The following is a 13,425-nucleotide window of genomic DNA, read 5'->3' on the forward strand; positions in this document are numbered from 1 at the left end:
CTTCCTTCGATGCCGTGCCGTGTGGCCGTCGGCTCCTGATATAACACATGTTTATGATTTGTTCATTATTCGAGCAGTATGTTCATGAGGCACGGGCCACACCGTATCGGTCGTGGCCGGCTTGCATATGTACCTTCTCGGGAAGCAAACAAAATCCACTAATAGATAACTGTAGCATTCGGTTGCCCCCGAGAAGCGCTTCATGATGCAATCGGTGTGGAATGATGAGGAAAGGACGTGTGGGAGGAGGGACAGGAGGATAAGTTGTAGAAAAAAGAAAAGGAAGGGGTTGTGGTTTACGTCACTTTGGACAATTTTACTATGCCGATAGTGCGTTAAGCCACGGAGGCTTTTGTTCATCTTTACATCGTTTTCTTTATGGTGAAACAGTTGAGTGTGCGTGAGTTTACCGCTTTCGCCGGCAATCGGTAGAATCTACCAAATTATGGCTATCTGGCTATTTAGAAAGAAAACGCATGAACAGAATAGAATAGAAAATAGAATAGAGCTAAGGTTATTAAAGCACAATTTAAGACGTGTTCATAGCAGCAAAGTAAAGAAATACAACTTAAACACATAACGTCAAGAATTTGTAAGAAAAACGCCTAAAGTTATGCAATGTTAACACATTTAATGGCTTTTTACTACAATTTTGAACATATACGGCGTTTGTAATGCTTATCAAACTAAAACCTTAACAAACTTATCGAACAAACTCGGCACTGGACGAAATATGTCCATAGCTTTCGATTTGAATATAACAAAGCACGTCATTGTGATCATTTCCAGTGGTCCCAGTGGATTCCCATGACTGAGCTTGCATTGCTTGACTCGAATTATCGATTTAAGTGATAGCCACCGAATAGCGGATACCAAAGAAAACCCATTAAATTCACAGAAAATTATTGCACTCGCCCGTGTAGAAATCTCGTCCGGTTAATTGATGCTGGTGAAGTGACGACGACGCACTGTGCGTACCATTTCGCGAATGCAATTTTACCATCAAAACCTCCCTTCGTTTGCCTTCTACTCTTCCACACACACACACACATACCCAACGCATCGGAAAGTTTGCATTTTCGCAATTACACTTCCTTTCGGGCTGAGATTCGGGTGAGCAATTTGGCCAGAAAGAGTTTTCTTGTTGCGTCTTTTCCTCCCGAAGTGGTCGGGAAAGTTTTCACCCCCGAAAAAACAAGGCAAAACGGGCACGAAACAACAGCAAGCGGGCAATGAAAATCCGTGCCACTGGGGCCGTTAGCGGATTCTTTCGCGCACGCCAGCTGATTGTTTCGCTTCGATGGGATGGTTTGCGAATTTTTAGCTAATTTATGCATTATCAAATTGTACCCAACGGGGACGGGGAGTGGTGTTTTCAACCGTTTTCCGTGAAAACATGCCACTGCCACATAGCTGTGGGGTTGCTCTGACAAAGAAGGCTTCACTTTATTTAGCTGCTAGTGAACAAAATGAAAAAAAACGCAGAACGGAAGATATTAAGCGACAATTTTGCTGAATAAAACTTGTGAATGGTTTTCTAGCGTTCAAAGTGGAGCGAGATGCTTTTGCTGGATTCGAGATTGAGCAAAAAAAAAACGGGAAGAAACGAGAATTAATTACCATTCCTTGAATGAGGATAGTTTATGCTAATTTCTCTATTTTATTCATTTCACGGGTAAAGCTTCTTGTAGAACGCAATCGAAACGGTTCTTCTTGCGCTTGTCACTCGATTCTCGGAGAAAAACTCCATTTTGAGTCAGTTTTCCTGTACAAATGATAAACCCTACAAAAAACAAACATCCTGTCCATTTCCTACCAGATGGCGCTATGATAAGAAGGAATTTGGACTTAGTATTTGTTTCTATTTTGTGAGTAATGATTCGGAACTTTGCAACATGATGTATGACAAAGAAAAAATCGTGAGGTGGACTAAGAAACATTTGTACTCTTTATTGTTGCACTACTATCATAAATGTATGGCTAGAAAGGCACATACAGTGCTTGTAGAGACTTCTCTTTAACCAACCTAGTCGATTTAAAGCACTTAAACCAATCTACTTTCGTAACCGTGTACCGGCGTTTCTTTCCATTAAAAACGAATTATTTTACTGCCATACACTGCCACTTCCTTCGTTCCGGTGTAACAGTTTGTAAACCATAGCAAAAGAAGTGTGCTAGGAGTTTGTGCACAGAAAAAACAAACCGTGTGTCCATTTGTTTACTTCAACTGCACCAACACCATGAAGTAGGTGACGACGGCTCCGAGAACCTGCGGAAAAGATGAGCGTAAAATGGGAAACACACACACACAAAACGTTAGATCAAACATTAGATCAAACACTCAATGTGTTGTGGGAAGGATTTGCTGCAGCAGCGCACACAAACCCGACGATGATGTCTTGCACTCGTGCCGCTGTTCCACGCTCGCAGCACCACTTACCGACGCAAACAGATCTAGCGAAACGGTGAAAAACTTGGCTCCGGAAATAGTCATCGCCTTCTGGCACTGCTGGCAAACGATCTGGACGAAGGTTTTTGCCTCCTCGGAACCGTCGTACCAGTGACACGAGTAGGCCGCCTCCATGACGGACGAGCTCTGGGCCGAGATTGAAATGGTAAATGAAAATAGTGACGTACTGATATGGCTTTGTGATGCAAATATGATGGAAATGTGGAAAGTGTACCTCCTCGATGAGCCGATTGCCGAAGATGCAAAACAGGAAAACCTGAGCCAGAGCGTAGCACAAATATCCGATTACGGTCAATCCGTACACGTTGACACCGTCGATTTTGGTTGCCTGGTACGCGAGCAGCGTCAGCTTGATGGTGGAGGTCAGCATGTGCAGTAGCAGGGCGGGTCCGTACGTATCTCCGATGGCCGAAACGAGTCTGCGTTGCCGAACGCAAAGGCAGGGAAAAGGGAAGCAAAAAAACAGAAGCCATAAAGCAATAGGCAATCAAACTGGAGAGCTTTATTTTCTATGCTAAGGCTTGTTCCGTCCCGAGTCTTCATCCTTGCTGGTATCATCGCATGGCAAATCGATGCCGCTTCCTCGAATTCTAGCCGGAAATTGAATGTCGCGCAACGGCAAATGCGCCCAGGTGAATAATAAAAATATTAATCAAATCATGCATGATCGATTGACGGGACTGTTTGAATTCAAATAAGCAGAACATAGAATCGTTTCCAATGTTTCACCATACGCAATGTGCGATTCGCCGATGGAAGATGGGTTCTTTCGTGCGAAATTGAATGCTGTCCGTTTACAATCGATCATTCAGTGCGGGAATCACACAGCAGGCCGTCTGTTTGTTAGCGATGTGGAAATGATAACATTTGTGTTGTGTGTTGAAACATTAGAATTTGCAGAACGCACTCCGCACAGTATTGTGCGATTATTCCAAGAAGCGTACCAAATTGAATTCGCTCCGCATCGATGGAATTCCAGGCGGGCTTTCGATGCTTCCGGTGGAGATGTTTGCAACGTTTATTTGTTCAATGAAAATACGACAAACGGGAGCATAATGGAGGATGCTGTGTATCGATGAGGTGTTGAGCACAGGAGCCGCAATGGGGCGAAATGTGAGATTATTCAATAAAGAAGATCGTTCTATCTGTCAGCACCATGAGCTCGTAGTGAGCTGAACTGGAACTGTAGTAGTGTAATGCGTGTAATTGTGTTACTCAATCTAGGAGCGTTCGGTAATGTGGAAATAATCGGTACGGTTTTCTGGTGGAATGATGATAGCATCAAATTAAATTATTTCCACCGTGATGTGATACACGCCCTAATATACAAGCAGTGGAAATTCGTGGCGTAGAAATTGGAGTGGTCCGGATCCTGATTTGTTGGGTTCCTATGAAACGTATGTAATGCAAAATGCATACATTTCGGCGCACAATAACGTCATCATTTCACCATTAGATTTGTAAACAGAACTGTTGCTGTTGTTCATGGGTATATAAAATATTTGATAATTTTTGGTTAAATTCGAAGCAATCGAAGGCCACGTCACATATTAGGTTCATCGTAACCCTAACTCAATAGAAAGAAGTTCTCATTAGAATACTATTTTCTAATTGTGGCCGAAAGCACAACAACATCCATTCCACACGTGCACACATCGCCATTGCTTCGATTTGTTTCATTCGTTGCACTCACTTTTGTCCGAAGGAAACGCGAGTGCCAAGATTTCAAGCAAGCTGACGAACGACGCCAAATAATGTCGGCGCGATCGTGAGAAAATTGCGACCATTGCATTAAAACACACGTTCAAAGGAGCTCCGTTGTGCATCCGTTTCCCTCACAACTCACACAATGGGGGATGACATTCAAATCAAGGCGTTTTGCTGCCTGGGTTGGTTTCTGCGGGTGGGATGTTCTTGTTTCGGTTAAATATTGCTGCCGGGCGTGTTTGTTGAAGCTCTTTGAAACTCGCAGCAGCAGCTCCGTAATGTTGAGAAAAGTCTCATCCACCGGGTAGAAGACAGCGCCCGCCATGCATACCGTTGGGCGGTCCGGGTGAGAAGCAGAGGAGCGCGAAGCAGCAGAGGAGCTGAACGATATGTTCTGAATTCTTCAGTGCAGTGCTTCACTGCTGGGGCTGTTTGAATGGAAATTGTTGATGTTTGCTGGCGGCGATGGTGAGCTGGTACACGCTGGTACAATGTTTTGTGCGGGCTCAGCGCATTCGGGTACGTGAAGATGAAGCTTTCCCGCACCTTGCGCCACTCAAGAAAGGGATTTCCTTTGCATTTGGCGTGCTCATTTTCTAGCTCGTTTCGATTGCGTAATTCCACACGGCTTACGGTTTGCCATGGGGAAATGAAAGGCGATAGAATGGCATAAAAAAGCAAACAGAACAAAATAGAATGGTACAGCAAAACCGATGCTTAAATCTGTCGCACGACTCATTTTACATGCATGGTTGGATGCTGAGCTTAGCGAGTGTTGCTTTCCACGGGTTTCCCCTGCTCAAGTATTCCTACCGGGAAAACACGTCCAATAAATAAGAGCGCAACAAAAAAAAAAAAACAAGAAAACTTTGCGGTGTGTATGTGCTGGTGTTGAAGTAAAAGAATCGGAAATTACGTCTAAACAGCAGGAACCACATGCCGGTTGTTATCGTCTCACAGCCACACAAAGGAAGCCACACGTAAAACCTCTGAAGAGACGCTGAATAAAGTTCATCAGTGGCAAAACAAAGTCTGAAATAAAAAAAAAATCCGAAAGCCCATTGTGTCAACGTATTGGAGGTATTAATTTTTTGTTGACGAATTACAAGCAAGTTATTGGAATAAATTACATTTACATTGCATACCTTTGGGCGCTGGATATGCTTATTCCGCGAACCATAGTTCAAAGTACCGCCGGAAAGTATGCAATTTGTAGCTCAAATTGTTTTTATAGTCGGGTTGTACAAACAACTTCGTGTCAACACTACACAAAATACATGCAAAATAGCATGGTTGAATAAATGTTCATAGATTTGACTAAATGAATGAAAATCTTCAATGTTTTGGGGGTTTGGTGTCTTTGTGTGAAAGGCGCCAAAGTGGCTATCATCTCAAGACGCCGAAAGTGGGTCATCGATAAGGATCTTCCGAAAACAGGCACGCCAGCCGTATCGTGATTCGGATAACTGGCGGATACGCTATGTGTTCCCACTGTAGCCGTATAAAAACGCCAGCACCATGTCAGGCTTTGTGTTTGTGCTATATCTCTCTCCGTCTGTGTACCGGTAGATACTATTACAAAATCAAGTCAATGTCTAACGAAATTTACAGCTGTATTAGCTGCGGCAGCTGGTGATGTTGCTGTAATCCACCAGCCGTACCAAAACGAAACCCCGGACAAGTCATCGCGTCCGGATGATTCAATTTGCAGCGGCAGTGCTGGAATCTAAACGTTTTGCGCTTTCCTTTCACGTTCGCGCTCTCCGCAGGCGGTAATGGAAACCGTCAGCGATTTATGGGAGCTGAAGAAATCACAATTCCCGGTTCCTAATCCAGCCCAGACGCTCCAGGGTGAGGTCAACCAGTTGGATCGGCTTTTCCCGGTATCGGAATCTGGCTGCGGGAAAAAAACAGCCAGTCCGAAGGGATTCTTATCGTGTCGCTTCCGTCTCATAGCAACTCCAAGAGGTTCCCGGAGGTTTTCGATAAAATTCCGATCCCTCGCGCGCCTTCTGTCGCGTCGTCCAGGCCCAAACATACGTACACAAAGGGCGATAGACTTCAAATTGGTGGATTGGTGAAATGGGATTTTGGGAGCTTTGTGTACCGATTTAAGCATGTTTAGTGGAAAATCGATACGGGTGAAATCGTGTAAAAAGTATAACTTCACTCAGAACGGGAGAAAAGCCACGCTAACGTATGCTTGGGGATGGGCGAAAGCCTAAGGCGTGTAACCGTTTTGCAAATATTTTTCGCTTTTACTCATTTGGATTGGGCTTGTTTAGGGTTGTTTGGGTATTTTTCTGCATGAACGATTTGGTAAGAAGGGTAGATAGCAGCTAGGTTAAAGTACATTTTAAAGTGTAAATAATCTGTTAATGCTGGACCAAATCTAGAAAAATATTGAAATAGTATAGTAAAAATGGCCCGTTGCCATAATCGCTCGGAACAAGCGGATGTGTAGACACACCTGGGGAATTACCTACCGTACGACGTGCTTGTGCCGCTCGACCCAGTACTTGATAGCGCTGCGAACCATCATTTCCTGCTTCCGGGTAAGCCCGTTCGGATTTCCGTTCCTGCCATTCTCGTCGAACGTTTGCAGCGTCGACGGTGCACGGAACTGGGCGCCCCAGTCGGCCTTCGAGCTGTAGATGCCACTCAGATCAAAGTCCTTAACGTCCGGATCCTTCTCTGTGTGGTTAGGAGTAGAGCAATCGGGGGACAATGTAACAATCAACCGGCAAGCAATAGCACCTCAAAATGACGTGCACGAACCACAGCGCAAAGCGAAAACCGAAGCACGGAAACACAAAAAACACTTCCGAGGCGCAAACAGAAGCGCAAAAGAAGTAAACACAAAGGAGCTACTCAGCTTGGGAGTTATGCAAAACATTGGGCAAAAAAAGAAAGAAGATTTCAGGCGGAATATATTTTAGTCTGCTATAAGAGCCACTCTCTTGTTGAAATGATCACACAAATGAAAAGACTTGAGAAGAGAGAGAAAGGGATAAAGGGCGGCTTCTCTGCTCTCTCTTTCGGCAAAAGCTCTTTTTGTTTGCTCTCCTTAAATCTTCCTACATTAGTATTTATACAAACTGGAGATGCCGGGTATCGATCCCGGTACCTCTCACATGCTAAGCGAGCGCTCTACCATCTGAGCTACATCCCCACGCGGTACACAGCGATCGCCGAAAGGCCTACAAAAGCTACCGTGTGGCCTACATTCATTCGGTTGTATGGCCAGCAAACCAAATCCTACGAAGGAGGTGGCAAGCGACATAAACACGGTAAATTACATGGGACTTAGCGAGTGCGAGCGCAAGGTGGGATAAAAACTAAAGCTGATAATAAACTAGCCCCGATCGGTCTTGCACTCCCACCATTGCTGAGTGGGATCCCGATGCCAGTGAATTGGCATCGCAAAAAGAAGGTACAAGAGAACACACAAAACCACTCTTTTAAATCCTCATCGTCAAGCCCGTGGCAGCACGAGATGAAAGTGCGAGAGAGAACTAAGCAAAAAAAAAACAAGCCCAACTGCGTGATACACTTTTGCGATGCAAATGGGAGTGGGTAACGGTTTTTTAATATGCATTTCGCGTTGGGCTAGGCAGGCGGGCGTGGTCTTTCCACCGTGGCCACTTTCGGGCCGACCGTTAAACGATTTCACACAGCGATGCATGAGTGCAAGCGATATTCTGATCTGATTTCAATAAAGTTTTTAAAATAATTTGTAATAATTTTCAAAATGCAGATAAATGAAGCAAACTAAAACATTGATGGCAAAGCGACGATTAGCAACAAGGATTACGTTCGTTCGTATAACTATTGCACTGCACTGTACGCAATCCGATGGCCAATGAGCTTTACGCTCTCAACCGTCCCACGTGGACGTGCAAAATCTATTTTTAAACTTCAATTTATTTGTTGTATTTTTTAGCCCTGCTTCGCCTGGTACATCCGTCCGACCGACGGTGGGATTGTTTTATCTTTCTGTTTTCTCTTTCCTGTCATCTGCTCGGTGTGGTGTGCGGTCATTTCCGCCCTGAAAAGCCGTACCCAGTACGCTTTAGGACGAGTTTACGTGGATGGTGCTTTTTTTTTTGGTTTCTTTCTCACATCTCTGTTGCGCTTAACTTCCCGGTGTGCTGAGGTCATTGAAATGGACAGATGAAGGTGGCAGTGGTCCTGATCCACCCCGCACGGTACATACCTTCGTTGATGATCAGTTCCGATTTGGAACCGGCTGAAATTGCGCGGAACAGTGCCGCCGAGTTGGGCCGGTAGGTGTCCAGCGAGGCAGAAAGCTCCATCAAGGGCCGCATGATACCCTGCGAGAGAATAGGATATACGTTTTTTATTATCGTTAACACCATGTCGATAAGGATGGTGTTGAACGTGGAATGGTGCTCGTGTCTGGAAGGATGGGAGTGCATAGGTGATAAGCAAAAGTGGACGTAAAAGCAACCATAGCCTTGCAAAGTAGCAACATGTGTACCGTACCTTCAAATGTTGCAGCTGCTCACAGGCCAACAGCAGCCAGGAACAGAACATCACATCCGCGAGATTGCTTTGGACCATCGAAAACAGCAGGAAGTAAATCTGTGAAGCATAAAATGTTTGTAAAACGGTGTATCCAATCCATCAGCGAACGCAACCACCAATCGGAGGGTGTTGCCCGGCGAGATGGTGAGATTGTCGGTCCATCCCGTTGGATTATCCCTTCGTTGGTATGTCGTGCTGCATCTTCAACGAGCTGACTTCCTGCCCGCGGTGCCTTACAAGGAGCGCAGATTGATGAGGGTAATATTGGAGTGTTTAGCTGGAGCGATAGACCACCGAAATCGACCCAACGGTGCTCGGGCTGTACCCAACGGTAGCCAGCTTTAGTCAAGCATGAAAAGTCCATTAAGTGCTTAAGAGCGGAAATAATATTAAAAACACCCATCAAACTTTATGGCGCTCGGAATCAGCCACGGAACTCCCCTTCGGGAACGGCACTAGGATATGCACTTCTGAACGCAAAGAACCGGAGCACCGGAGGATCTCGGGCATGATGGAATAGAAACAAAACGACACCGTAACAATTGCTCGCCAGCAGTTTGTTTTAATGCTGGGGGCGGATGCTTTCTGTATCGCTGTGTGCTAATTAAAATGCACAAACGGCTGGTATGGAAACCTGGGAATAAATTAGTTTGCCGTCGCCGTGGCACGGCCAAGGAGAATCACAGCTGTGGCAGGCTTTAAGGTTATTGTACACCAATTAATTAAACAGAAGTTTGTATAAGATTGTATGATAATTTCAAATCGCCATTTGCAAGTCGCGTGGTCTCCGTATCTTAAAACGAACATCGTGCTGGTGGATTGAATACTGTGAGTAATTTATAGCAAACTTATAAAAGGAAATGAGCTGGCATGAAATAATTGCCATTGTAATTTGTGCCACTTCATAAAATGGAGAAAAAGTCGGACAGTTTGTGATATAAATCCTCCGACTTAAGTACCCACATTCAATTCAAGTGGTCTACCGCTAGAACCGTCCATTTTCTTTTCGCTGTTGGAATGCTAGCAGTACCAGTGGCTACTGGGTAAAGCCACCTCACCCGCAAATCATCAGATAATGCTTCGGACGGGAAATGGTTTGGACATCTCCATAATCGTCCTTTTCCTTGTGCTTTGTGCGCTCGGCACCACAGGCCTTTTGTAGCGGAGCGCGTTACGCGAACGGCGAACGGCCATAATCTTGAAGGAACATTGCCATTCTTGGTGCTCTTTGACCTTGAACAAGTTGAAGGCAGTTGATATCCCGTCGTCAGCCTTGTTAGGAGTGAAACGCAGCTTCAAAACAGGCCATACAATCGAATCGCATCACTTTGGGCGTTTTTATTCACTTTTCGTAGTCAATAGCGCCTAAGGTTATGCAATTGGATGACAAACACATTCCGTTTTTGGGGATGTATTTCATTTGACTCGTTTTGGCTCGTTGTGGCTCTCTAAGCACACAGCGGAACAGTTGAAATTCTTGGATGCTTTGAGAACCTTTCCACAGACAAAGGGAACGCTACCGATGGGAAAACTTCCAACAATGCCATCCCATCTTACCTGGTACGTACCTGGTAGATGAAAGAGAAAATGTACGCCGGTCCGCTCATTGCATTCCACGGATACCACGACTTGATGGGCAGTCGAGGAATCTCCACCGTGTACGTCTCGTTGGTTTCCTTATCGAACACATTTTTGACGCTCTCGCCGAAAAACGTTATCGTAACCCAGGCTGTTCGGGCGGAAGAAGAAAACATACAAAAGCGATGAGTAATTTATCGAGAGGAAAGAAACTGGCCCCAAGATGGCTCACACGGTTGCAGAACCAGTGAACCGTGGCGACGATAAATCTAACCGAAATTTGCCCCCACGTCCCACCGGAGACTCAATTATTCTTGGGCGATATTTTACGGCCACGCAACACAGGTCAACCGTGAGAGTTGATTGAGTCCGGCAGAACATGCCGAATGTCTCACCCAGACGTACCTACGACCGACAGTATTGTGGTGGCCATTACAAGGACGAGCAGCTTCCGCATCTTGGCAAGTGCGATCGAGTGGTAGCGAGCGTCCGATTCTGCGAACAGCGGATGCGTGTTGGTCTGGTTCCAGATGCCGAGCGTGCGGTAGAAGTTTTCCGAGTTGACCGCAAAGTAGATGAACTTCGTGACCGAGTGTGTGAAGAACAATGTCGTGATCGTGTTGGCGGTCAGCTCATTCACGTCGTCCGCGTTCGTGGCAAGGTTGCCGAGGATGGCGAAGAACTGCATCAGCACCATGATGAGCGTCCACCAGGAGTACACCTTCCGGATCAGGATCGGACCGGTGACGTAGCGGAACAGGAAGTGACCGCTGGCCTGCATCAACCGAATGTTCGGCATCAGGTCAGCCACTAGGCCAACATATTTGGACGGTTGGACTTGCATCTGAAATGATGGTCAATATTGTACAAGTTTCGTTCCTGGATTTTTGTCCGAGGTCCGACTAATTGATTTATCGATTTCTAGAAACACACACCAACACATTTTGGCGTGGAGTAAAGTTGTCTGTACACTTGAAACGAACACTAGTCGAGGAACAGCAAAACTAACAAAGAGGAATCGTAAACGAGCTCTCACTGCTGAAACTCAAGAATAGCTCTAAAGCAAACAAAGCTTGCGTTTGGTGGAATGTAGAGATGTGACCTGCTAAATCTGGACACAGTTTCAACTTGATTTACGATGGCCAAACATTGACAAACGAAGAAATTCAGTATCCAAACATTGAACTACAATATTTGCCCGAGCTGGAGAGAATAGAACAGTTTAGGAATGTTTTACAAAACTGAAGCGCCTACAGGTATGCAATGTTGATGGGCTTGACAGTTTCCCGATATTTGATAGTACATACATATTGCATATCTTTAGGCGTATTTATAGCAATCTTCTGAGAAACTACTCGATACCAGGTAAGACAAGTTTCTTATTTACAAATTTCTACAAAAAGTAAACATTTTTACAATGCACAAATTCTACAGATTAAACTGCCACTGTAAGAGGCTAAAAACTTTTCCATCGCTCCAATACTTACTTTGAAATGGTTTACTTTACGCCACCACCAGACACAACGCACCAGAGCTACACCAAAAGCTAGAAACAACTAAAAATGTGTTCGATTGCGTCTTCGGGAACTTATCTTCTTTGTTCTGTGTTTCCACCGTACTGCACCATTCAAGCGAACGTTCAAGCGAGCTAGAAACGACGCGCCCGAACGAAAACTTTACACATACTTTGGCCACCAACGGGCGGAAAAGGATCGCGACCGTAAAATAGTTCAATTTTACGTTATCGTTACGGGTTTTTTTTTTTTGCACTGCGCCCCGAACCAACAAGTCGATCGTAAGTTTAGACTGTTCTTTCAGAACTTCACCGTATATTATTCCAGCGTTTCGTGTTCACGTCAGCAGCATCAGAAGATTATTGGCATGGAAAAGCACACGCTCACACAAGGAAAAAATATCCAATCACTACTAGCCGAGATGAAACAAGCGCTTAACCGTTGAATGCTTAACCTTCTTCTGACGAAAACGCTTTATGATTGGCTCGGTCGTGGATGGAGAGTTCACAGTGGGAACGCTCTGTTCAATCGGATACGCTTCACGGCGATACGATCAACCTGATACGTCCGTTCCGCTCAACGTATCAATCGAATGTAAGGCGAGCGATGGTACGGATCATCCCGCACAGGTTCGCTGTCCTTGAGGCGCTTACGTGGCCATCAGGAATACGTTGCCTCATACAAGTAGAATCCCAGCGCATCGAACATAGGGGGGTCGCTTTTACTGGCAGGCCCTCGGTACACATGCACCAACCGCAAGGGACTGCGTATCATCTTCAGGAGACGGATTCAAGCGCCCGCCTTGCCCCCAAGAACATCTGTTCCGTCTGGGAAGGTGCTAGCCACATTTTCCCACCGCACAACACCATTATCATACCAAGCGTGTGTATGTGTGTGCGGGTTCGTGCGCCTCGCTAGAACCAGGACTTTCCCAAATGGGGAGTTTTAAGTGCGTTAATCTTTTATGCTAACAACCACTCGATGCCACACTTTTCTTTCACATCAGACAAGATCGATCGTGGCATGGAGAGGTCTTTGGGTGTTGCTTGGAGTGGAGTGGGCAACAATTTCCCCACAAAAGGCGGTTATTTGTATTCACCTTGCGAATATGTGGGTGGCAGTGCGCGACATTGTACTGTGGTTTAAGGTCAGCTTGAAGGCGCAGCTTTTACGCTTTAAAATTGTTTTATTTATTATGGTATTTTAATTATTATAAAAAGCAGTTTTAAAGTTGGGTTGAAAGATGAGAAACCCGATCGAAAGAAGCCTTTCTACGCATTTACGGCCATATTTGTCAGCCGGACACTGATCCCACGATTAATTATGTATCGCTGTCAACGCAAGCGAAGGACACATGCTATCGAAAGCGTTTACAATTAGAAACCGTGCCTTATCGGCGACACAAAGCGATACGATATAATAAAAGGTAGCATTTACTTCCCAATTTATTGTCTTTACCCGTATTGATGCGTATCAGTAGCCTCCTCGAAAGTGTCCTCGAAATAAAGACCCATTGAATGATGACGTAAATAAGATTTTTAAATTAAAAAGATACCGAGATCCCGATGCAAGGAAACGACCTTTACCTTGAGCAGGCACCACTACAAC

The 13,425-nt window shown here is 45.2% G+C and overlaps 1 protein-coding gene and 1 non-coding gene across 2 annotated transcripts; both read right to left on the bottom strand.

The window, feature by feature from the left end:
* Positions 1–2,218: 2,218 nt before the first annotated feature.
* On the bottom strand, positions 2,219–11,147 carry LOC128710079 (odorant receptor coreceptor). The gene is made up of 8 exons (XM_053805119.1): positions 10,709–11,147; positions 10,294–10,454; positions 8,684–8,782; positions 8,394–8,511; positions 6,664–6,871; positions 2,685–2,889; positions 2,441–2,596; positions 2,219–2,269 (listed from the first exon to the last, which is right to left on the bottom strand). The coding sequence occupies exons 1-8, from the start codon at positions 11,145–11,147 to the stop codon at positions 2,219–2,221; spliced, it is 1,437 nt and encodes a 478-aa protein (XP_053661094.1).
* Positions 7,277–7,349, bottom strand: Trnaa-agc (transfer RNA alanine (anticodon AGC)). Its single transcript has one exon. It is a non-coding gene; the product is annotated as a tRNA-Ala (tRNA).
* Positions 11,148–13,425: the final 2,278 nt, after the last annotated feature.

Source organism: Anopheles marshallii, chromosome 2 (assembly GCF_943734725.1).
Source record: "Anopheles marshallii chromosome 2, idAnoMarsDA_429_01, whole genome shotgun sequence".
NCBI lineage: Eukaryota > Metazoa > Arthropoda > Insecta > Diptera > Culicidae > Anopheles > Anopheles marshallii.

Bases quoted from the DNA above. Each gene is read 5' to 3' on its own strand.
- LOC128710079 (XM_053805119.1), bottom strand. From the start codon at position 11,147: ATGCAAGTCCAACCGTCCAAATATGTTGGCCTAGTGGCTGACCTGATG. The intron at 8,783-10,293 runs GTACGTACCAGG...TATGCTTCACAG, and splicing joins TTTTCTCTTTCATCTACCAG to ATTTACTTCCTGCTGTTTTC. The intron at 2,597-2,684 runs GTACACTTTCCA...ATCTCGGCCCAG, and splicing joins GCAATCGGCTCATCGAGGAG to AGCTCGTCCGTCATGGAGGC.